We start from the raw sequence: 23079 nt of genomic DNA, 5'->3' as shown, positions 1-23079 counted from the left end.
CATTCAGAATAACTAGATCCGCGGCGAGAATCCTGAAAAAGGTTTTAGCTATTCATATATCTCTATATGTATATATTACCTCCTCTGTTCTTTTTTTCTTTCTTCTTTTCTTCTCTTCAAGCCACAATAGCATTTTCAGCATTGGTGGAAGAACAGATGCGAATGCAAATTCGCGATATGAACCAACAGCCATTTGCACATCAAATACAAAGTGTATTTATTTTTCTATCTTCTGTATTTTTTTTTGTTGTTATTTTATAACTTTGATGGGCAATAAATTTATTATTTGCCTAAAAAGTCATAAAATTCATCTCATCTGTTTCTACTGTCCATTGAGTATATCTTCTCCTTCTTGAACAACGCACGTACCGCCATCTACTTGACGAATCAGGAATCATCCCGAGCCTCACGAGTAGAAAACTATTCGCCGTCCAATGCGAGCTCGTTTATTGATTTTTGAATTCCTGTCTCCGGCACAATTATATGGTTAGTGTATATACAAAGAATATATTACTATGTGGTTGTGAAAGATGAACTGAAAAATGCCTTCGCTTGCAGAAAGTGGACTTCAGCCGAATGAAGAAAAACCACACACCCTGTTTGTTGCCCCCGGGGTTAACTTCTCATGGCCAGGTCTAGACAGAAATACTTCATATATCATACCATCAGGTAAATATTTTTCTTCAAAGTTGAATATTGCTTGATTTTGAATACAGGGTGATGAGGTACCACAACTGACAAGGACGTTTGATATTGAGACTTTTCATAATACAGCGTAATAGTCAGCAGTTTTTTGAGTGAAACAAATATCACATTTTTTAATAATCAAACCCTGAGTTGAAAAAACAATTCATTTTTGGGAACAATCGATGCAAATATCGAATGAAAATGTTGTCCAATAGAGAAAACGAATCTATACGAATTCTTAAAAACTAAGATTTTTTTCTGTGAATGAAATTTTAGTTAGAACCTCCTTAGGAAACCGTGACTATTTCTCCAAAAAAATTCCATTACATTACATATTTTTCGCAAATATACATCCAGCTCCACCTCTTATGGCATCATTATAAAATTCACCAATGACCATAATCTCAAGCCTAATAAACCTAATCAAATAACGAATAGGAGATATATAGAATACCAAAATTCCTTCATTTTTCTACATAAGGATCAGTTCCCTTGAAAATTCTGATACGCTACTGAATATCGAATACATCAAAAGAGTGCAAACCCCAAAAGCAAATTTCTCGTTTTAGCTGCGTCTACTTGTCCGTAATATACATATTGATATCTGGTTTTTAGTGAAAATTATTTTTCACCATAAAATTCATCAAATGGAGTTGGAAACCAAGGGGTTACAGTAGACATTTCAATTGACACTGCCATCTATGTTAGGACCAAGAAATTGAATCTGGAATTTTGAAATTGAGAAGCATTTGTCAGTGTCAACGGTTAGATTAATACTCGTTTTTGATACCTTTTTTTTGAAACCTCATATACTATATTTCAGATAACCACAAGTAAATATCCACTATGGTTTTGTTAGATTTGTATTGGATTGAAAACTGAGGGTCATATCATTCATAGAATTGGCCCCAGGAAGGAACCCTGTGCCATATCGGCAAAACCGTCAAATAATGGAGACAAAAATTATTGCCATCGGTATTGATGAGGCTTCAAAATAGTCATTTTGTGAAATTTTTTTAAGACATCATAGACGGCGATTTGTTTCAATCACGGCACCTCAATGTTCATGGCTCAATTTCAAATTATCACGGAAGACCCCATAACAAAATGACAAATTTACTAAGCATAATAATGGTTTGATGAGTTTGTGAAAAACCTTCTTTAAAGGAAAATGTGGGATCCCATCAGTACTGTTGAACTTAATATTTCGAAAAATTTTCATTAAGATACCCATGAGTTATTGGACATTCTCTCCCATTGGTCGTATGACACTGTTGGGGAACTATTGGTTCCACTTAGAACAGTCCAAGACTAAGACTTTGAACTCAGTTTCAATTACATTCGCAATTTCCCAGTTTTCCATTCAAATTGTATACTGGTTTTTGTCTTCTAGGAACATGGTGGCCTTGGTGTGACTATTGGAAAGATCCTCAGCATATTCTGTACCAACTGGCGAACTTTTGCTTTGTCCTTGCTTATTCTTCAACATGCTCGAAGAGAGGAGTTCTTTTTATGCACTGCTGGTTGATATTTGGTAATTCAGTTGCTTGCTGTTATTCGGAATGATACCGCTGGTGTTTTCCAGGTCTCTTATTGTTCTCCACGTGGGCATGGAACATCATTTGCGCACCCGACGTCTTCACGTGGAATTTTGCATTCATGTTGATGAACATGGCTCAGGTTTTCCACATACTGTATCAACTTAGACCTGTTAAGTTCGATCCTGAGCTAGAAGAGGCATATCACACGCTTTTCGAACCTTTTAAAGTTAGTGACACATACGTAAATCATTCATTGAGACAAAAATGCAATAATCTACATACAGTGCAAAGTTTCAAGCCAAAGTTTCACAATTATTGCTTCACCCTGTACAATTATTATTTATACCATTGGATAGCATTGTTATAGTATTTTCAATGATGTATCAGAAGTAGGGGTTTGTAATTTAAACTTTTTGAGTTTTGGTGGTTGGGGCCTAGGGGGTTGATGGGGGTGAGTTCTCTTTTATGTCACTTTAGTTCCCCCTCACTATCCTAGAACAGGTTTCAAGAATTTTTCGATATCAGCTTTCTTTCGTGAGATATAGCCCATTGTAAGTTTTAAAATTGACACACTGTATGTATGTATATGAAATAGATAACTTCCAAATACGTTTTGATATAGATATGTCTCCCAAATTTGAATGGATATCTTTTGACAGGTGTGTTTTCCAGATTTCCAGGTTACAATTCAAAAGAATGGTCAGCTCAGATTTCGCCCAGATAATGTCACTACATGCTGGTGAGGCTTATGCTGTTCAAAATTTAACGAGAACGGATAGACTAGGACTTCTTTTATCAGGAAAGGTAGGATACTCACAAATGCGAAATAAAAAGTTGCTAACTTGTTAGTTCAGATGCAAAAATGACTTTCAAAAAAGTACTAATTAGGCGATTATGGTATTACAATGGCTAACTCAAACCAGGTGATTCTTTTTTCTAGTCTATATAAAAAATTAAAATTGGAGATGGTTTCTCGGAGACGAAACGTCAGACTCAAAATCGGTGAACGCCATTTTGTATAGCTTGAAACGTTGCAATGAGAAAGTGTTTTTCTATCTTCAATATATCCTTAAATAACCCCAGAAAAAACAGTGTCATAACCTTCAAATACTTCTTCTTGTCGTTCTTCTTCTTGGTCTTCTTCTTCTTCTTGGTCTTCTTCTTCTTCTTGGTCTTCTTCTTCTTCTTGATGTTCATCCTGGGTGTAGGTAACCTGCGTCAAGAGTGATGTCGCATGTTTCCTCGTTGGTATCAAATGAATCCTCCACTATTGGTGATTCAGCATTAGAACATGACTGGCCTTGACAATGTGTACATGCCAGAGAACACAACAGTTCAACTTTTTTACAGCCACATTTAGTGCTGCATCCCTTTTTACAGTTGCAAAAAATTGTATTCAGCAGTTTTTCCGACGCAGGTGGGAGTAAAGTTTAAATAGGTTCTTATGCATTGTCGACCAACTTCCAACCACAGTCTTTTGGGTCTAGCTGATAATATACCCGGAAAAGCTGTTGATGAGCAGCAACTGAGGTTGGAGGAAGACAAGCTAATTGCTTTTTAGTGTTTTTTACGAAACATGCATATCGATACTTATCTAAGCAGGTGGTTTTTTTTCGGAGCATTGTACAAAGAAAGAAGAAACTGAAACCCGTTGGTGATAATTTCTTGTTGAGTCGAATCACTTTTTTTGAAAACTTCATCACATTGAACTAAATCTTGTTTTTCAAACATTCTAAAGACTATTGCTTTACCCCTCCTGTAAATAGCAGACGTCGTATCACAGCCAGTTATTGCGTGTAAAAATAGTACATGATTTTGACTCTTTGCAAAAGTAGATAAACTTTTTGACGAATATATTTCGATTTGACTTTGAGCTTTTCCTGGCTTTAGAAAGAAAACAGTTTTTTCAGGTGGAGTTTGAGCAGTAAGAAGTAAGAGTGAGTCTACATCTTCACCAAGGCTCAAGCTAGCGTACAAATCAAGGGACTGGATTTCATTCTACCTGATATTCTTATATTTATACCTATGTATACCAATAGAAAAATATTTTTACTCAAATTACAACTTCAGAGATGTAATTATATACGTGGCATACTTATGCATATAATGACGATTACAACTTTTTGACTCGGCGTATCTCAGAAACGGTGGCTCTAAGAAAAAAAAGTATTGACACACTTTTTGTAGAGAATTTCATGATCTACAATTTTTACCTGAAATTATATTACGATAAAACTCACCGTTGAAAATCGCGAAAAACCTATTTTTTTCGAGATTTTTGACCTTTGACCTCGAATAAATTTTTTCCAGGCATCGCAATCATTCGGAATTTCAAAATATCACTTTTAGCTATGTTTTGCAGTACGCATTTGTAGCTTGTTGTAAATTTATGTACCTTCACTCTTATTTTTTAGTCTAATTTGACCGGACTACAACTATCTGCTCTTAATATTTCTTTCTCCAGCCTGGTGGTCTAAATACTACCCGTTAGTATCATCTAACCACACCGGTAGGTAATACTAACAGTAAATAGGCCACTCGGTTATAAAAAATTAACATAGTAGTAAAATTTAGTCATAATGATCTCCTGATGGTTTTACAATATATTTTTCCACTTGAAAATTTCGAATAACATGAATTAAACAGTCTACAAAATTCATCCACCTCATTGAGCAATCATTACCATTCATGACAAATGACAGCTACAGATGAATGATGAGATTTTAGTATACAAATTTGCAATGACCTTCATCAACAACTCCATCAAGATATAGATCTTTGATTAAGTGTTTGTTCGAAAATGGAAGAATGGAATGTGCTTTGTAATCAAGATACTTGCAGATTAACATGTAGATAACGTGGCTAATTTCCTCCATCATGCAAGTTAGGGTTAGAGCTCCCATCAAGCCAAATATTAAATGTAGGACGTTCAACGAAAAACGTGAGAGTTTATTTGCGAACTATCCCAGAAATGTGAGGACTGCGTTAATTAGACGACTTAGAACTGTCCATAAAGCGCCAATTTTCACGTGATATAGTAATTAAAATATTATCAAACTAGAGTATTGAAGAAGAAAGTAATACAAATCATGAAATTTCAGTGGCAAACTAGTAATTACATAAATCATTGGTTGAGATCGATTATTTCAAAATGTTGTACGGTCTCCTGTGAACTCATTTCGATACAGTTTTGACATTGTTTAAATATATCTATAAATTTTCTTTCTCAGTATTTCCTCAATATATTGAAGGAAAACATCAATTATTTCATCATTTCTTGAAATTAAATAACAAAAACTTGAAATTTTTTAGTGTTGATATAATAATAATAATAATGGGTCTTTATTCCCAGAATGATACAATAAAAAAATTTGAAATATGGCTCCAAGATGTAAGTGATGAATCATTTTGGCTAGATACAAGAAAAAGTAAAATATTTGATGTTTCTTTTGAATAAATCTTATTTCAAAATATCCCTGTTATCAGTCATACAAATAGTATAGTATTCTACTCGCCAAAAATGGTCATTACTCGCTCGCCTTCTTTTCACGTCGACAAACTTCATTCTAACGGGTAATGGTCATATTTCTTGAATGATATAGTTCGATTATATTTGTAAGTTTATTTCCCTATCGGGTAAGATTATAATCAGAAATTAATTTTTCCAGGTGAACGTCTTATCTGATAATCAGTTTTTGCATCCTATTTTACCTTGTGAATTTCTAGATTCACCGGAATTTGAATCTAGTAGAAATACTATAGATGATAAATTCAAGGTGAGTAATCAAACATCAAAGGCAATCATAAATATGATTTTTGAATCAAGTATGTGTTATAACATTTTTCACTTTACTAAAGCAATTAGCAATGCACCTAGTTGAAGACTACTACGTGGACTGTGCAAATATATGGTAAATATTCGAATTTGGCGGGCTCTATAATTTCGATTAGCGATTTTTCTATGTTGGTACTGCTGTCTCGAATATATGGAAGATCACTTTGACTTTCTTTTTGAAGATGATCACTTGGTGATCGAAACACGTGTCGAGGTGTTAAAAAAACGGTTTGGTGTTTGGAAAAAACTCCAGTAATATCAATTCATTGTTCCTAATTTTTCATAATTCTTCATTATGATATTGAGTGAAATTTTGAGACAGTTGGCTGCCCTGAAGACCCATTTACATCACAAAACTAGTTGCGAACGAGTTGGCCATTCGCAATCGGCCATTACTATTGGTTGATTCGATCGCTTCAATGGTCCTAATTTTTATATAATTGTGTATAAATATACAGCGTGTCCGCAAAGTATGGAATAAATTCGATATTTCCAAAAACAAAGGTCGGTTCACAAAAAACTGAAACACATCGATTTTCAATTTTAATATTCTACATTTTACAACAAAATTTCATTATACAGGGTGATTCATATTAATGTAATGACGTCATTGGTAATTTTTTTTTAAAGCAACACCCTGTGTTTGGTGTCAGTTTTAGATAATCTGTAAGGAGCTGATTCTGAAAATGTATGATACTGGGGGTCTAACGGACAGAATTTGAAAGATGATGGCTAGAAAATAAATTTTATACAATGGGTAAGTCTTCCAGTAATAAATACATGACTTTATTTTAAATGTTCGAACTGTAGTCCTTGCTGTAGTTGACAGTAACCGTGCTAACAATATTAGGCGGCTGTTTTTTTTTGTTATTGTGAAATGTCATTATTTCGATTGACGTTCAGTAACTGTTGAATAGGACAGACGTTGTTGTATTAATTCGTGAATTTTCTGTAGTATTGCTTCGAATTAATTTGAAGTAGTAATGCATTTAATTGTAAAGCAAAGAATTGAAATACCTATGATGATTGGTTATGGAGACAGATCGCAAACTCAGATGGAAGTGTGTAACTTATTTAATAAAAAATATTCAGAAAGACGCATAACGCAGTCAGCGTTAAGTAAGATTGAAAAGAAATTTCATAAAACTGGTACAATTGAAATTGCTCGCAAATCAGGTCGTCCCTCTATAAATGATGATACAAAACTAGATGTTCTACTTGCTTTTGAAGAAGATGTGCACACTTCTATTCGTAAGGTTAGTAGTGATTTCGATGTCAGTAAAACAACTGTACATATACAAAGTATTAAAATTGGAAAAATGGCATCCCTTTAAAATCGAACTTCTACAGGAATTAAACGAGGATGATCCAGATAGAAGAATATAATTTCGTGAAACCTTGATGAATAAGTGTCACCGAGACCGTCTCCTCGTAAAAAATATATTTTTTTCTGATGAAGCCACTTTTACATTAAATGGTGGTCTCAACCGTCAGAATTGTAGGTACTGGGCCAAAGAAAACCCTCACTGAATATGTGAGCACCCTCAAAAGGTAAATGTATGGACTGATATTGTAAGAAACAGAATCATCGGACCCTACTTTTTTTACGGTACTTTAGACGGGCCAACATACCCTCAGTTTTTAAGAGGAAATCTTGTACCAAATAGAATTGTTATATACCATGAAGAATACAAAATCTTATCTGAACAACAACATGGCTTTAGAAAAGCTAGATCGGTTGAAACAGCTATTGCTAGTAAATTTGAGTTCATTTACAATAACATTGATAAGGGAAAGTATGTAGTCTCAATCTTATTTGATCTGGCGAAAGCCTTTGATTCAGTAAGAAATGAAATTATGATCAGTAGATTGTACAACATTGGTATCAGAGGATTCTTACTTGAATGGATTGAGTCATTCTTATCTGACAGAAAAATGGTTGTGACTCTGAATAACACTGCATCACATATTCAAGATATTATGCTTGGTGTACCACAAGGTTCAATATTAGGACCGCTGCTGTTTTCAATCTATATATATGATCTCCCGAAATATATCAAACATGGTTACACGTAATGTTCGCAGATGACACTACCATATCCGTGTCTGGTAACACAATAGATGAGTTAGAATTCAATATAAACTCAGTCATGGACGTTATGATTTCTTGGTGTGACAGAAACCAGCTGAAACTGAATGCAAATAAAATAATTCACTTGGGTTCTCCTTGAGAACGATATTGAATCTCAAAAACGTCCAACTATCTGATACAGCCAAACTCCTAGGTATTTACTTAGATAAAACCTTGTCTTGGGACACATTGTCTTACACACATTGATCATGTGTGTAAAAAATTGAACCAGGCAATATTTGCCATACGCCAGCTCAAAGAGTTGCTTGACTTAAATGGTATCAAGATGGTCTATTATTCTTTGGCCTATTCTCACATTGCTCAAAATATACTAATGTGGGGGCGCAAGACGTGTATTCATTCTACAAAAAAGAATTATATTTGACATTACACCGAGATCTAGCTGTAGAGCTTTATTTTCAAAATATAAAATATTTACTTTACCCTGTATCTATATTTATAAAGCTCTGCTCCATGTGAGATACAACATGGTTCAATTCAATCACGAGTCAGTCACTCATAATTATGCAACACGAACTAAGCACTTGACCATCCCAAAACACAAAACTTCAACATGCAAGGAATCTCTTAGGTATAACGGTATCATACTTACTCGTGTTAGGAATCACACGTTAAAAGGTAAGACCTCGTTAATCCTTAGCTCGCACAAGTTTCGACTTCTGAGGGTTGTCGTTCGTAGGGGTACGACGGCTGGTTAACGGAAAAATAGATTTTAAACAGAAACAGAATTCATTGCCACAGGATGTCAAGAACCTACACTTAGTAAGTTTCAAGAACCATATCAAAGAATTATTGACGAACGGGGGTTATTATAGCTTAGATGAGTTCTTGTAAAGGGATGTCTTGATATAACTTGTTCTCACTGCTTCTCTTTCCTATTTTTATGTTGAACCTTTTATTTGTATATGATTATATTATGTGGTTTTATAATATTTTGTCTCTGATTTTAAAATTTGCCTCAGTATGTCACTTGTAGTGTTTTGTATTGTGCCTGCTCCTGCTCCTCTACATTATGCTGCTGATGTTCGGAGGTATCTCGACCAAATGTTTACGAACCAATGGATTGGTAGACGTGGATATATTGAATGGCTAGCGAGGTCGCCAGACTCAAATCCGTTGGATAACTTTATGTGGCCCATCTGAAAAATATTGTTTATAAAAGGAAACCAGCAAATATTCAAGAATTAAATAGGAGAATTCGAACAGAAATAAACAATATTTCTCAAGAAACCATAAAAGAGGTTCAACAAGAATTTATTCAACGTTTAAATACAGCAAGGACTACTGTTCGAACATTTGAAATGAAGTCATTTACTTATTACTTGAATATTCATTAGAAAAAAAATTTAAAATAATTAATTAATTTCTACTTTTATTAGATGTCAATAAAATTTATCGTCATCACATTAATATGGAGCAGCCTGTATAATGAAATGTAAAATGTAGAATATTGAAATTAAAGATTGACGTGTTTCAGGTTTTTGTGAAACGACCTTTGGTTTTGATAATATCGAATTTATTTGCGCACACACTGTATATACATAACATGTAATAGTTCTAGTCATAATTGCTCAGTTACAATTTAGTTTATTTCTGTTTGTTCTGTTGGTTGCATAATATGCTAGGCTTGCTACAAACTAGATGTTCGTTCAATGATTGAAAAAATGTCTCTGAACTGAAAATGAACGGAAATTTTTGAAGTTGAATGTCTTAACAGAAATGCATCTCATACAGTTTCAACGTTTCAAAATTTTGTATCTCAACTCCTCAACAAATTTCAGGTATCGATAGTGGCAGCAAGCACATGCAGATACCTGTACTGGCAGAGGAATTCTTTGGAATATCTTTTCGTTAAAGACACCTACATCGCCACAGTACTCACAACGATCATAGCGAGAGATATAGCGACAAAGTTGTACGCTATGAATAACAAGATCGTCACGGCCAAAGGGTCTCATCTGGATATCAGACTGCCCAGTATAACTTCATCTTTGACATTTGGCGGGGAGTACAAGTCTCCTATAAGGTGTAAAAAAGCGAATGGCGGTAAGTTTCTGTAAATTTTTCAGTCACAAAGAGCAATCTCACCATTGTGTACATACAGTACAGAAAAAACTTAAAACACTGAATAAGATTATCATATACATAGGCAATTTTTCATTGATCTCAACACTATCTATGGAAATGATTATGATTTTTAAAAAGAGAATAGGTTCAGAACTCATTGTTTGGTAATTGGACGTTGTAATGTTTTTTTATTTCGGAAAAAGCGCTTCAGTCTCTTAGGCTTATTAGTGGCGGATCTATAATACTATGCGGGTTTTTTATATCACGTGTAGCAAATTAATATGTTTTGATAAAGTCGCAAGAACAGGTATGTGACAATATCTTAAAGCTCTGGTTGTACTATGATTTGAATGCCCAATGATATTACTATGACTACAAGAGCTAGGTATGTTATAAAGACGATTGGTGATCATAGATCTTGGTGTATTTTTTGTTTCAAATATATTTCATACATCAACTTTTCCTGCTCCTGAAATGTAAGGTACAGAGCTGGTTGTTTTGGGTCCTGGTTTTCAGTTTCTAGTCTAGCCTCTCATTTCAATCAATCAATCAATATGCTATTGTCGGAAGATTAGTATCTTATTGACAAAGTCGTGTAAAAAATGTCAAATGAATGTCATAAAATATAAAAAATACAAACATAGCAATTTCACAAATAAAACATACATGATATCAAAAATATAGACATAACAATTTCACAAATCAAACATTAAGAAGACAGATGAGGTTAGGTGAACATTATAGGTTATTATGGTATACTTCATGGATCGAATAATAAGCTTCTTTAATTAAAAGATCCCTAACTGTACTTCGGAACTTTTTGATATCTGTGCTGTTTTTTATAATAGTGGGAAGGTGATTATATACTTTAATCTGTCTGTCTTCACTCAGAATGCTGAGTGAAGGTGAATTTTGGAATAGGTATGTAAAGCATATGGTTCTGTCTGGTGTTGTGACAATTTGTTTCGAGAGTGTACATGCTAGTTTTATTTTTATGAATTGAGCATACTGTTTCCATTATGTATAAATAGGTGACAGTTAATATTTTGTGGCTGATGAATAAAGGCTTGCAGTGATCTCTCGGCTTAGACTTTGTAAGGTATCTCAAAGACCTCTTCTATAGCTTGAATATCATATTCTGTAACTGTAAACTACAATGGCCCCAGAAAGCTATTCCATAGTGAATATGATATCACTCTATTAGCATAACATCCACTAGATACTTTTTTACTCAGATGGGATACATAATATTTAAAATTTAATTTATTGTCTATGTGAATGCCTAGGAATTTAGTGTGCTGTTTGTTTTCTATATCTAGTCTAGTCTCTAAATTCAATCTCTTGTCTAAATTTTACTGTCATTTGTGGTCATTGTTTATTCAACAAAAGTTCAAATCATATGCAACATATATCCGGAATTTTTCAGTTAGGAAAAACTCCGATTCCCATTCCAAACCCACTTTGAGTCACTAATTTTGATAACTTCAATATGTTTTTACTTTCAGGCGTTGGTTTATGTTCAGACTCGTTCTCCAACGAATCCATCAGACACAAATTCAGAGAAAACGGAAACGCCTCCCAAAATTGTTATTTGGGAGAAATGGAACCGCTAACGGAATTACCTTCAACAGACGATTTGACATCAAATGACGTGGAAAGTTGGCTGGAAACGAGTTCCAAATACCACAGCTGTGAAATTGTGGACATGGATTGACTATCCATGAGTGTGAGTACCAGATGAAAAATTAAATATGTGTATCAATTGAAATATGAAACTGGGGTGGAGCGGTCACTCATTACTCCGATTATCCAGTGAATCCCACTCTCCCCCACTTGCAATTTTTAGTCCAGTTGTTTTAGTCTTTCAATAACTTCAGTTTGTGCAACTTATTTTTTTCTCGATACTTCATATATGAATTGTTGAATATAGAATGTTGTAATTTATATTAAATATATTGGACAATGAGCACTATTTTCGGTAGCCAGGCGTTTCGACGTGGGTGCTTTGTTCACTCACTCAAATTGACTGCAATGTTGGTCGGTGGTTCAAGCCGATTTTCACTTGCTATCGTCCAACCCGATTTTCACTTGCTATCGTCCAACTCGTGTTAGTAATCACACGTTAGAAGGTAAGACCTCGTTAATCCTTAGCTCCCACAAGTTTCGACTTCTGACGGTTGTCGTTCGTGGGGGACGAGAGCTGGTTAACGGAAAAACAGATGTTAAACAGATTTTTTTATAATTGCATTATGTTTCCAAGATGCATACAATTTTAAAAATAGCTAACTTGCCAAATTCTCGATAAAATCCAAAAATGATTATTCAGCCTACTTTGACGGTGCATTGATGAAAAAAATTCGAACTAAAACAAAATTTTGATGTAAATACAAAAGAAACGGCGACATTCACGTTTTTCATGAATTCAACCGCCTTTGGGCAGAAATCAAAAGAGCCATTAGAAAAGCTTATTAAAAATTCATTCGCGTTGCTACGTGGTGTCGAAAGAATAATCTATCTCTCAACATATCCAAATGTAATACAATGTCTTACTCACTGAAAACGAACTTGAATTTTCACAACTACGTCATAAACAATCAAGTTCTGGAGCGTCCTGACACACTCACTGATCTAGGTTGTTTTTCACTCCTTTTTTATATTTGAGAATTATGTATGTCTTTTTATCTATATTTGGTGAATAAACATTATTACTATTATTATTATTATAAGATAGTCTTATTCCAAATTGAGTCATTCCTGCCAAAAATTATTGTGAATAACTTCTGGCGGGAATCACAGATTTTGAATGAGATTGGTCACAACAAAACACACCTATAACGCCGATGACACGGCTCTCCTCTCGTCTTCCATGGGTCGATCGTCTATATGCAACGTGCATTGGGCGACCTCGAGCGCTGGTACCTCGAGTGGAAGATCCGAGTGCACCCGGAAAAAACTCAGGCAATAAGCATGGGAAGAACGATATCTTCTCCGGCTATGAAAGTGAGAATCTCTGGAAGGGAGATTGACTGGCAGACGCGGGTCAAGTACCTCGGTCTTCTTATAGACCGTTGGCTCACCTGGAACCCGCACCTGTTAAGCGTGAAGGCAAAGATCCAGGATCGTGTGGCAAGCCTGTACCCTTTGATTAATAGAAAATCCAAGCTAAGCCTAAAAAATAAAATCACGATCTATAACACGATGTTCAAGTCTGTCATCATGTACGCTTCAGGTGTTTGGGGACAAACGGCTCCGATTAACATCTCCATCTTGGAGACCTTACAAAATGAAATTCTACGGATGATTGTGAATGCTCCGTGGTTCGTGCGGAATGAAGCCATCCTCAGAGATTTGAAGCTGCCTTCCATTCAGCAGTCCATTCAGTCGAGGAATCGGCGAGTTTTAGGTTGCGCTGTAACTCAGACATTCATACCGCGAAGGGCGGTATGGATAGCTGAGGACTTTCATGCCACCATCACAAATCAGTCATGACCCATTCGTCCCTCTGACGAAAATCAGCCCAAAGGGTAAGGGAGCAAGGCTCCAGCCTGACTTAAACGACGATGACCATCGACACACCTATAGTCATAATTGGCATAAATAATGGACAGAGTAGTGGATCTAGAGTTACTTCGTGTTGCATCTCAAACGCTACAGATTTCAAATCTGAACAGAATCCGAGTAAAGAGCATAATTGGGAGATTTCGCTTGTTGTTACTCTGATCCTGAAGATTTTGAGAAAATTTATTACGCCACACAGTTTCTACACACATGTCTTTCAAATTATTGGAGCCAACTGGATTCACCTGATTTCTTATTTCTTTTCTCTTTTTCTCTGTGACTAGTTTTCATTACCTTCACTTTGTATCGGTAAAGGATCAAACCAAACTCTAATATTTTCGTCCTTTTTTCAGGAAGATCTGTGACTCCACAAAAAAACTACTGTGCTAAACAAAAACATCTTTTTTTGATACTCTGTATATAACTATTATTTGTTTCATTTTCTCCTATATTATTATAGTATTTCAAATGATATATTATTACATTTTATTCCTTGTTGTTATCGAATAAACCTAATAAACATCTGCAATGTTTCAAGTAATTTTCTTTCACATCCTCAGTCACATTCCAATTCTCAACTATTCTGTGGCAATAAAGCTGTGGATTGTACACTTTTATGATAAATCAATATCAATTTTCCTCTGTGTCAACAATATATTAGAAATCTCGTCATATGTAGGAAACATCAATGTTTTTATTGGCTGACATGAGGATACAACGTATAGTTGGAAAAGTGTGTTTGTTCTTAGCAAGAAGCACAAATATATTCGGGAATTGAGTGGTTGAAACTTGAGATTTGTTGACTGAAATCTCATTATTTTTCATAAGAGTGTTATTAATGTAAATATGCTTACGTAACACTTCTTTTATAGTTCATAGAAAACTAGGTCAGTAGTCCAGTAGTCTTTCGCGAGTTTTTAATTTGTATACATAGTAATAGTTATACAATTTTCACAGTATGAATTTTATTTTGAAGATAAACAATCTTACGGAACATTATCTGCATGTAATTCCAACGGTAAGGCAGCGCATACCAGAGAGCAAGATTTTCTCCGATATACTTATCGTTATATTATGACCAAAATTACGCAAAACCTTTGTAAATTGTAGCTTATATGTTATTCTGATGTATACGCTCTATTTATGTAAAGTTTCATCAAAATCCGTTCAGTCGTTTAGGCGTGTAAGAGCCACAAACAAACATACATATATCAATCCTTACAAATTTTCACATTCATATCAGTACAGATAGATAGATAACTACTTTACTCTGGACACTCTGTATATGATACAGGACAATCGTTCTTCAAGGGAACATGCAAAAGAGAATGAACAAAGAAAACCTTGACTTTCCCTCGGCAATATTTACTTTGCAAAATGAAATCAATAAATCAAAAAAGTAACGGGTGATATTGACGTATCATTAAGAATGAGTCATCATTCATTTTCAATTACAGAAAAAACTTCAGGTCAATAGACCTTTTCTGATTGAGCTTTCAATTAATTTTCTAGTTTGTTTATACTTGGAAAAGTAGAGGTAATTGAAAACTAATGGATTTCTTGGAAATACTGGTAGACAAAGGATATGTCGGTGGAAGGCTAAGCTTAAAAAATATTCAGTGATTATTTGTTGTCGGAAACAAATTTTGAAATAGGTTTTCACAACTATTATGAAACTTCCCTACAATACAGACAGAATGCAAACTTAATACGAATATAAAAGAAAATTGAATAAATTGATCAAACTAGCAAAATAAATGTTCATTTTCTAATATAACATAAATATAAATATAAACACAAATAGATAACACTAGGAACTTACCAAAAAATTGTGGCGAATAGTTAACAAAAAAAAAAACAGAAAATAAAATTGATGACGTCAAAAATGAAAACAACGAACTATTGATTTCTGACGAATCAAAATGCTTTCAACAAATATTTTTGTGGAGTTGGAGAATCGCTCGCCAATAAAATACCAAAAACGTCACGAAGACGAAATAGAACAAGGTTTTATCAAACTTTTTTTCTTGACCCAGTAGACGAGAAAGAAATATTAACAATAATTCACGAACTAGATTCCAAGAAAACTCCAGAAGTAGATGGAATAAGCACAAAAGTGATCCAAGAATTCTCAAACGAAATTCTGTCACTTCTTACCCACATTATGAATAACATAATTATACTAGCAAATGTCCGAGTGGTTTCAAGAAAGCCGTAATCACACCAATCTACAAAAATATAGATGAAACATTATTATCGAATTACAGACCTATATCAGTAATTACCTCTCTTGCAAAAATATTCGAAAAAGCACTTAAGAACAGAATAAATGAATTGAAGGGGTTATATTTTTAGGAGTGATTAATTTTTAGGAAAGAAAGTTTTTGGCTTTCTACTACTCCATCTTGATACAAAAAAAAGGATGAATTAATGAATGTCATTACGATGTCATCGATGACATAAGCAGATCAAGCTTATTCCGTGTATAATGTTATCCAATTTGGTACTGAAGAGCCTTAGGGCAAGTGTCTTAAGGCGAAACATCGATGTATACCAGTGAGGATGACAGTGTTCCATGTAAGTTCAATTTGTTACCATTCATTTGTAGAAGTAGAACTCATGTGAATGATATCTGATTTTTATTCCACAACAAATGTTTGAAATACAAACTGAGTAGAGAAAAATATCTTATGTATAATTCAGTGTTTATATAGAAGTATTTGTTTCGAAAGGATTTTTTTCTTTCGTGTAATTCAATGTTTATATGAAAGTAGCTGTTTCAGGAGGACTTTCAGTTTGTGTCTGAAAGTTACTTCTTTGCATCATCTACACATCCATGTATAGAGTTACTTATTTTCAAATTGATTACTTCCTCCCTTTTTTTTTGGAAGATTCCCTCATCCTTTTTTTTTGTATCAAGATGGAGTAGTAGAGAGCCAGAAACTTTCTTTCCTAAAAAGAATAAATGACTTTTTGAACCAACATAAAATAATATCTGATAAGCAATTTGGCTTTCGAGAGAAAATGACAACAAACGATGCAATTGCCTAACTAACCAAAGAAGTATCCACGTCCTTAGATAAGAGTCAGCCCAATTTGTGCGTGTTCCTGGATTTGGCCAAGGCTTTTGACACGGTTAGCCATGATCAGTTGTTACAAACTTTGGACGATATAGTATTACGAGGAGAACCGAACAAACTACTCACTAGTTACCTTTCTGATAGAAGACAATGTACTGAGTGAAGAAGGGGTAATCACCTACGTCGTACCCCAAGGTACAGTTTTAGGACCGATACTCTTCTCCATTTATATAAATGACTTATCATTGTCAAACATGTCAACAGGAAGCATTATCAGCTTCGCCGACGACACTGTTATCCTCTATACAGATCAAACATGGGAAACATTGAAAAACAAAGTAGAAGCGGATCTGAAAATCATATTCAGTTGTTTAGTCAAAAAATATCAACTGTCAATTTTGAAAAAACATTTTTCATTCCATTTGCCAATAATAAAAGTACACTACCCAATTTTGATAATTTGAAAGTAGAACATAACGGAAATGTGGAAGTAATACATTCGCGAAACGACATAAAGTACTCAGGAGTAACAATAGATGAACACCTATGCTGGGATCTTCACATAACGAATATAACGAAGACTAAGATGCTCATTATATAGATTCAGAAAATTAAAAAACATATTTGACATCACTTACCTCGTTCAGTCAAGGCTACAATACGTCATTCTCAGCTGGGGTGGTTCAGTTAAAACTCATTTGAAGCAGTTGGATGTCCTCCAAAAAAGAATTTTAAAAATAATCTATGGCAGAAAAACAACTACTCCTCCAATATACTATTCCAAGAAACAGGTATACTCGACTTTAGACAACTGTTTATGCATCAAATAATCATATACATTTTGATAAACGGGTTTTAACTTGGTGACAGAGTTGTGAGCACCTCGTTCAGTGTTGAAAATTGAAAACCGAGTTCACCGGCTCCATCTAATACCATTCTGTCATGTAGATACTCCAAACTCAAAAGTCCACGGCCTTCCTGTTGTCAGTGGAACGGACGATTTGGGTTGCAAACTCCCATGGAGGTACATCATTGCTCTGGTCTTTACGTCGAGTTGATACAGCTCCTCCCGAGTCCACTTCACTACTCCAAACGAGTAAAATAAGATTGGAATGGCAAGTATACTCGTAGCAGAAACTTTATTCTTCCCCGACAGTTCCGATTACCAGATCTGTCAGAGTTTGTGCTCATACTTGCCGCGGAGACAGTTCTTTACTGCTTTTTCCTCATTAGAGTGGCGTTGTTCCACCCTAAGTGAGTATACGTCTCTCCGGCATCCACATGATGCAGGATGCTTCCATCTACGAATTGCACATCCTCTCCTCAGTCCCTGCATCGTCCTCTTTTGAAATGGACCGTTACACATTTGTCAATCCCGAATTCCATACCGATAGTATGTGTGTACTCTTTCACCACCCTCAAGGACTGATAACAATTCTTTTGAAGAGGGCTGGGGGAATCACCCTGGTATACACCTCTTCTGAAAGTCGAGTCCCCCAAGGCATCAGAGCAAATGCAAGCTAATGTCATGTTGTATCCAGGTCATAGAGAGGTTACGCTTATACTGTATCGAGTCCTGTGTCACACTTCTATCGATGAGCAGGTTCTCTTTGCATCCAGCGACTCCTCTCTTCGACCCTCTCTGCTCATATAACCGTTCGAACACTCGATCAACTGCGGTGAGTATTCATGTGTATAAGATGCTTGTAAACAACTTATAACACGAATTTAAGCTTGTTATCTATCTGTAGTTCGTAGGATTCGGCAAATCTCCGCTTTTCGGAATGAGAACGGTCCGCCCCTTGACAAACCAATCCGGAATCGGCTGCTCTCCGTCCAGCCATGAGTTGAAAACTCTGGCCAGATGGCGGTGGGTACTTGGTAGTTTTTTCAACCAATAAGTGTTCAGCCCATCTGGGCCTAGCGCAACAAAGTTCGTGGAACCCACGAAGGCTCTTCGAACGTCATCCGGGGTTATCGGGTTGCGCAGTTTATTGAGCTCAGGCTGTCGAAGCTCTCTGTTGAAAGCTTCGAACTGCGCTAGGGCTGGAGTGTCTAAGTTCAGTGACTGCGGGTGTTCATAGATATCCTTCCAGAAGGATTCCACCTGATCAGCAGTCGGCGTATTATCCACAACACGTGGAGGCTCCTGGAATAAGCGAGAAGGTTTCTCGTGGAACCTTATGTTTTCCGAGATACTAGCATTTGTATCCTATCAAGGCAGTGGTGTTTGGTGGTCAGCAGTATGCCTGGACTCAAGGTTTGATGGATGCGTCGTAGTTTGGCGGCTATTCGCCGCACTGCGGGCGTGAAAGGCCAGTTGGCCGCCCCTTAATCTGTCACACAATGGATACGAGACGCACGTTGTCTTGCCAATGAGGAATGTTCCTCCTGACGAAAATCAAGTAGTTTTCATGAAAGAGCTCTAAAACAACGCATTTTAAACTTATCATTTCAACCTTTTTCTTTAAAAATTATTTAAATACTCAAAAAAGAGCAATGAAATAATGCGTTCAACATTTAAAGGGATTCGTTTCTATTTCACAATTTGGCAACATCGGTTCTAGCTAATAAAGGATAATGAATATTTCAGAGGCGTGCTGTTTTGTTTACTTATGTTCCGAGTTCCGAGACATTCTGTGACATATGACATTTTGTGCACTTAACCTATCTTCCTCTATATAAATAAATAACAAAACAACTGTTGTTTATGTGGCTTGTGGAGGTGGTATTGAACTATAATTTATATTTTGCCTTAATTGTTGATTTATAAAGATAATTTTCCTTTTTTAAAGGAGAATTTCTAGGTACGTATAAATTATTTCAACTTGATATATTATATGCAAGGTAAAATCTTTTTAGGAGTGGCAGGTAAAGTTCTAGGCGCTGTTGCCATTATGTGAATTAGAAACAAATCTTTTTAATAATTAAAACCCAACATTTGAAACATCAATTTGAATACTTTTCGAAGTGAATTTGAAAAACTTATGAATTGAACTCAACTTTATTTTGTTCAAACTTGTATTTACTGTAATAGCCCAAATCGAGGAACATTCCCCATTATACTACTATTATTATCATTATTTGTTGCTCGTTGTCACAATAATGACTCTAATGCATACTGTCTTAGCAAATAGTTCTATTCAATCAATTTTTCTCAATGTAGATAGCCTTTATTGTAAAAACTCCAGTATTTAAAAAATTCGTTAGAAAATCAGCCAGAATGTTTTCAAGTAAGTACATATAGAACAAAAAACCTGTATTAACTTACGTCTCTATTCTTTCTACTTATGACAAACCGTGAGTTGCATGATACTTCGTTTAAAAATAGATTGGAAGCATTTTCTCTAATCACTTCTTCAATTGTTTCGCTCAAGTCGGCCTTGCTCTATCAAAATATGCAAATGCTCACTTTCGCAATCTTTATCGAATTGGAAATCACGGAAAATTTGCGTGCAACTGCATTGATAAATTACGGGGTAATATCTATTTTTACGTTCCAAGGGTGAAGGTTAGAGTGATCTAGGAAATGTTGTATTTCATCAGTTCGGACTTCCATTGTCTAATATAATATAAATTGATTTGAAATCCCTGAAAGAATCTGTAGGAAAATTGAAAAGATTAACCAAGAAATAACAATTTTATTAAACAAAAAACTAAAATTACAAAGAAATAACATACAAGCAACAACCAAAAAAATAAGAAATTGAAATATTGATACAAGCTAAAAATTAAAAAAGTAAAAATTATTAAATAAAAAATGAAAAATAAAAATTAACAGATTCCAAACCAAATTACGTCACGACGTTTCGATTGTTAGTATCCACAATCGTCTTCGGGTGATAACTGGACTTATTCATCCGAGATCTGACTATTTATAGGTCATTCCCTCTGTCCGCTTCATTGGTTTTAGCGGGAGATGACCGTTTGGCGGGAGTTGGTTGTTTTCCGCTTGATTAGAGGTTTCCATATGTTACGTATCTCTACGCTAGCTTGACTCAATGCGTTGTTGGACAACATATACGCGGCTTCCTTGAATTTTCTCCTAAATCAGTGTTCCTCTTTGAGGATGATTTCAGCTTGAGCCCACTTGATGTTATGTTGATGAGTCCAAACACGCTCTGTTATTCCGGATTTGCTGGTTTCTCTCCGCTGTGTTTGTTTCTTGTGCTCAACAATGCGATGGTTTGATGGTTCTGGTTTTCGTGAGGCTGCTACGGATAGTGTTCCCAGATCTGAAGCAGATTCTGATGTTATACTTGGACCTAATCCTTCTTATCCTTTCCGACAATCCTCTGAGGTAGGGACGTACAAGTACTGGTTATGACGGCTTCTCTTCCTTGTGGAGCTCCTGCTGTCTTCTAGATGAAGCCTGTTCTACCATCAGTCTGGAGTAACCATTCCGTTGAAGGTCATTTTTGATGATGCCTAGTTCCTTTTCGAGACCTTCCTTTGTATTACATAGCCCAAAAGCATGTTCTAATAGAGTCTTGATGATTCCTCTCTTAGTCGGTTGAAGGTGGTTGGATTTCTGGTTCATATACTGTCCTGTTCACAATTTGTGCTGAAAAAATTTGAACACAAAAAGTTATAGCAAACATCAAGGTCTACAATTTTTCTGTAAGAGTAATTTTTTAATATTATTGTTTATATTAATTATAATAATTCGTTATTATTATTATGATAAACATTGTGAAATTATAAAACAACGGTTTAATTTAAATTTTTTCCTGAAATATTTAAAAAAATGATCATTTATTTTTTTATTTTTTTCTTCCACAAAAGTAATTTGTTCTTTAACATTTGGCGGAGAATAATTTCTTGCGTTCGCAATATTCTGTGTTTTTTCTGAATCTAAATATTCAGTGCAATATTTCAATTTGTTGTTATTCCTAAAAACACTTTTCGAGCTGAATCCGCATATGCTGAATGTTTCCTTTTCAAAATTTACATTGATATTTTTTGTTGAATGATCTATTTTCAGAAGGTGTGAAAGAAAGCTACCATCACCATGGAAAAACTATCTGAAAATACTAAAAACGGAAAACTTGTATTCAAAAAAACATTTTTTTACACTTTCTGTCAAAGTTTTTCAATGACGAAATCGTTGCTAATTTCGAAAAAGAACTGTTTCCAGGACTTTAATATTTTGACGGGGTATATATCAGGTTCAACATCAAAATAAAATCTTATATATCATTAATGAAAAAGTAGTTTTTTAGTATGCGAAAAGGAAAATTTTATTAAAAATTCGTGTGAAATAAATAATTTTTGTGGCATAATATTGAAGATAAAAATTTTTCCCGAAAAAATTAATTTATATTGGAAAAAAGTTCCTACTGAAGTTGTATATTTTTTTATTGCCTACCTACAATTTTTTTTCTGATTGATTCGGCCGTTACTTGATGAAGATCCATAGTAATTTCATAAACTACAACTTGATGACGTCTACTTTCGGTGGAAATTGTTAAAAACCCTTTTCTATCTCCAAAAATTCAATCTTTTTCATCACTCCTAATTGGGTTATACTTATGATAACAATATTTTCCATCCTGTCTGATAATTATTATCATTATCTGTTTAAAATCTGTATTTCCGTTAATCAGCTGTCGCCCCCATACGAACGACAACTTTCAGAAGTTGAGAAACTTGTGCGAGCTAAGGACTAACGAGGTCTTACCTTTTAACGTGTGATTCCTAACACAAATAAATAACATTTATGAATTTCTATAACTTTATCTCCAACAGGCTTCTAATTGGTCTTTAATTATATTGCCTATACAGACAATGCTTAAATATCTTTTATCCTTACCTATATGGATAATTTTCAGTAGATTATTAGATTTATTGCGACCGGTTTTTTGAAACAAAGTGAGCAGTGAGCAGTGAGGTAGTCTTCACTCCAAAATAGTTAGAAGGTTTGTTTGAAAGTGAACTTTCTTTGATCAGATCTCAACATTGTCCAAGTGACTCAACAGCAAAAGTAAGTTTCTGCTCTCAGCAACCTCATCTACATCCTATCGAAGAATCCGAACTCTTCAATAAATCACAAATTCTTTTTAGGATCAACCTGCTAAATACACTTTCCTCTATGCTTTCGGACTGCAATATACTGTTACCGGACATTTCTATTTGCTTCACATAGCAAATTGTATATCA

General features: G+C 34.9%; 1 protein-coding gene across 1 annotated transcript; it reads left to right on the top strand.

Annotated features, from left to right (window-relative positions):
* The first annotated feature begins 463 nt into the window (after positions 1-463).
* On the top strand, positions 464-14362 carry LOC111512937 (popeye domain-containing protein 3). Its single transcript, XM_074171124.1, has 8 exons — positions 464-669; positions 2081-2221; positions 2273-2454; positions 2901-3032; positions 5897-6004; positions 9997-10261; positions 11788-12008; positions 14194-14362. Exons 1-7 carry the CDS (start codon positions 543-545, stop codon positions 11994-11996), a joined length of 1164 nt encoding a protein of 387 aa, XP_074027225.1. The 5' UTR covers positions 464-542; the 3' UTR covers positions 11997-12008; positions 14194-14362.
* Positions 14363-23079: the final 8717 nt, after the last annotated feature.

The sequence above is a fragment of the Leptinotarsa decemlineata genome, unplaced genomic scaffold (assembly GCF_025532065.1).
Source record: "Leptinotarsa decemlineata unplaced genomic scaffold, Ldec_3_MD MMD2_tig00000008_RagTag_RagTag, whole genome shotgun sequence".
Lineage (NCBI taxonomy): Eukaryota > Metazoa > Arthropoda > Insecta > Coleoptera > Chrysomelidae > Leptinotarsa > Leptinotarsa decemlineata.
This window is presented reverse-complemented; position numbering and strand designations above follow the sequence as displayed.

Coding starts and splice junctions, on each gene's coding strand:
- LOC111512937 (XM_074171124.1), top strand. CDS start 543: ATGCCTTCGCTTGCAGAAAGTGGACTTCAGCCGAATGAAGAAAAACCA. Junction 3,033..5,896: donor GACTTCTTTTATCAGGAAAG/GTAGGATACTCA, acceptor TAATTTTTCCAG/GTGAACGTCTTATCTGATAA. Junction 6,005..9,996: donor CTATAGATGATAAATTCAAG/GTGAGTAATCAA, acceptor AACAAATTTCAG/GTATCGATAGTGGCAGCAAG.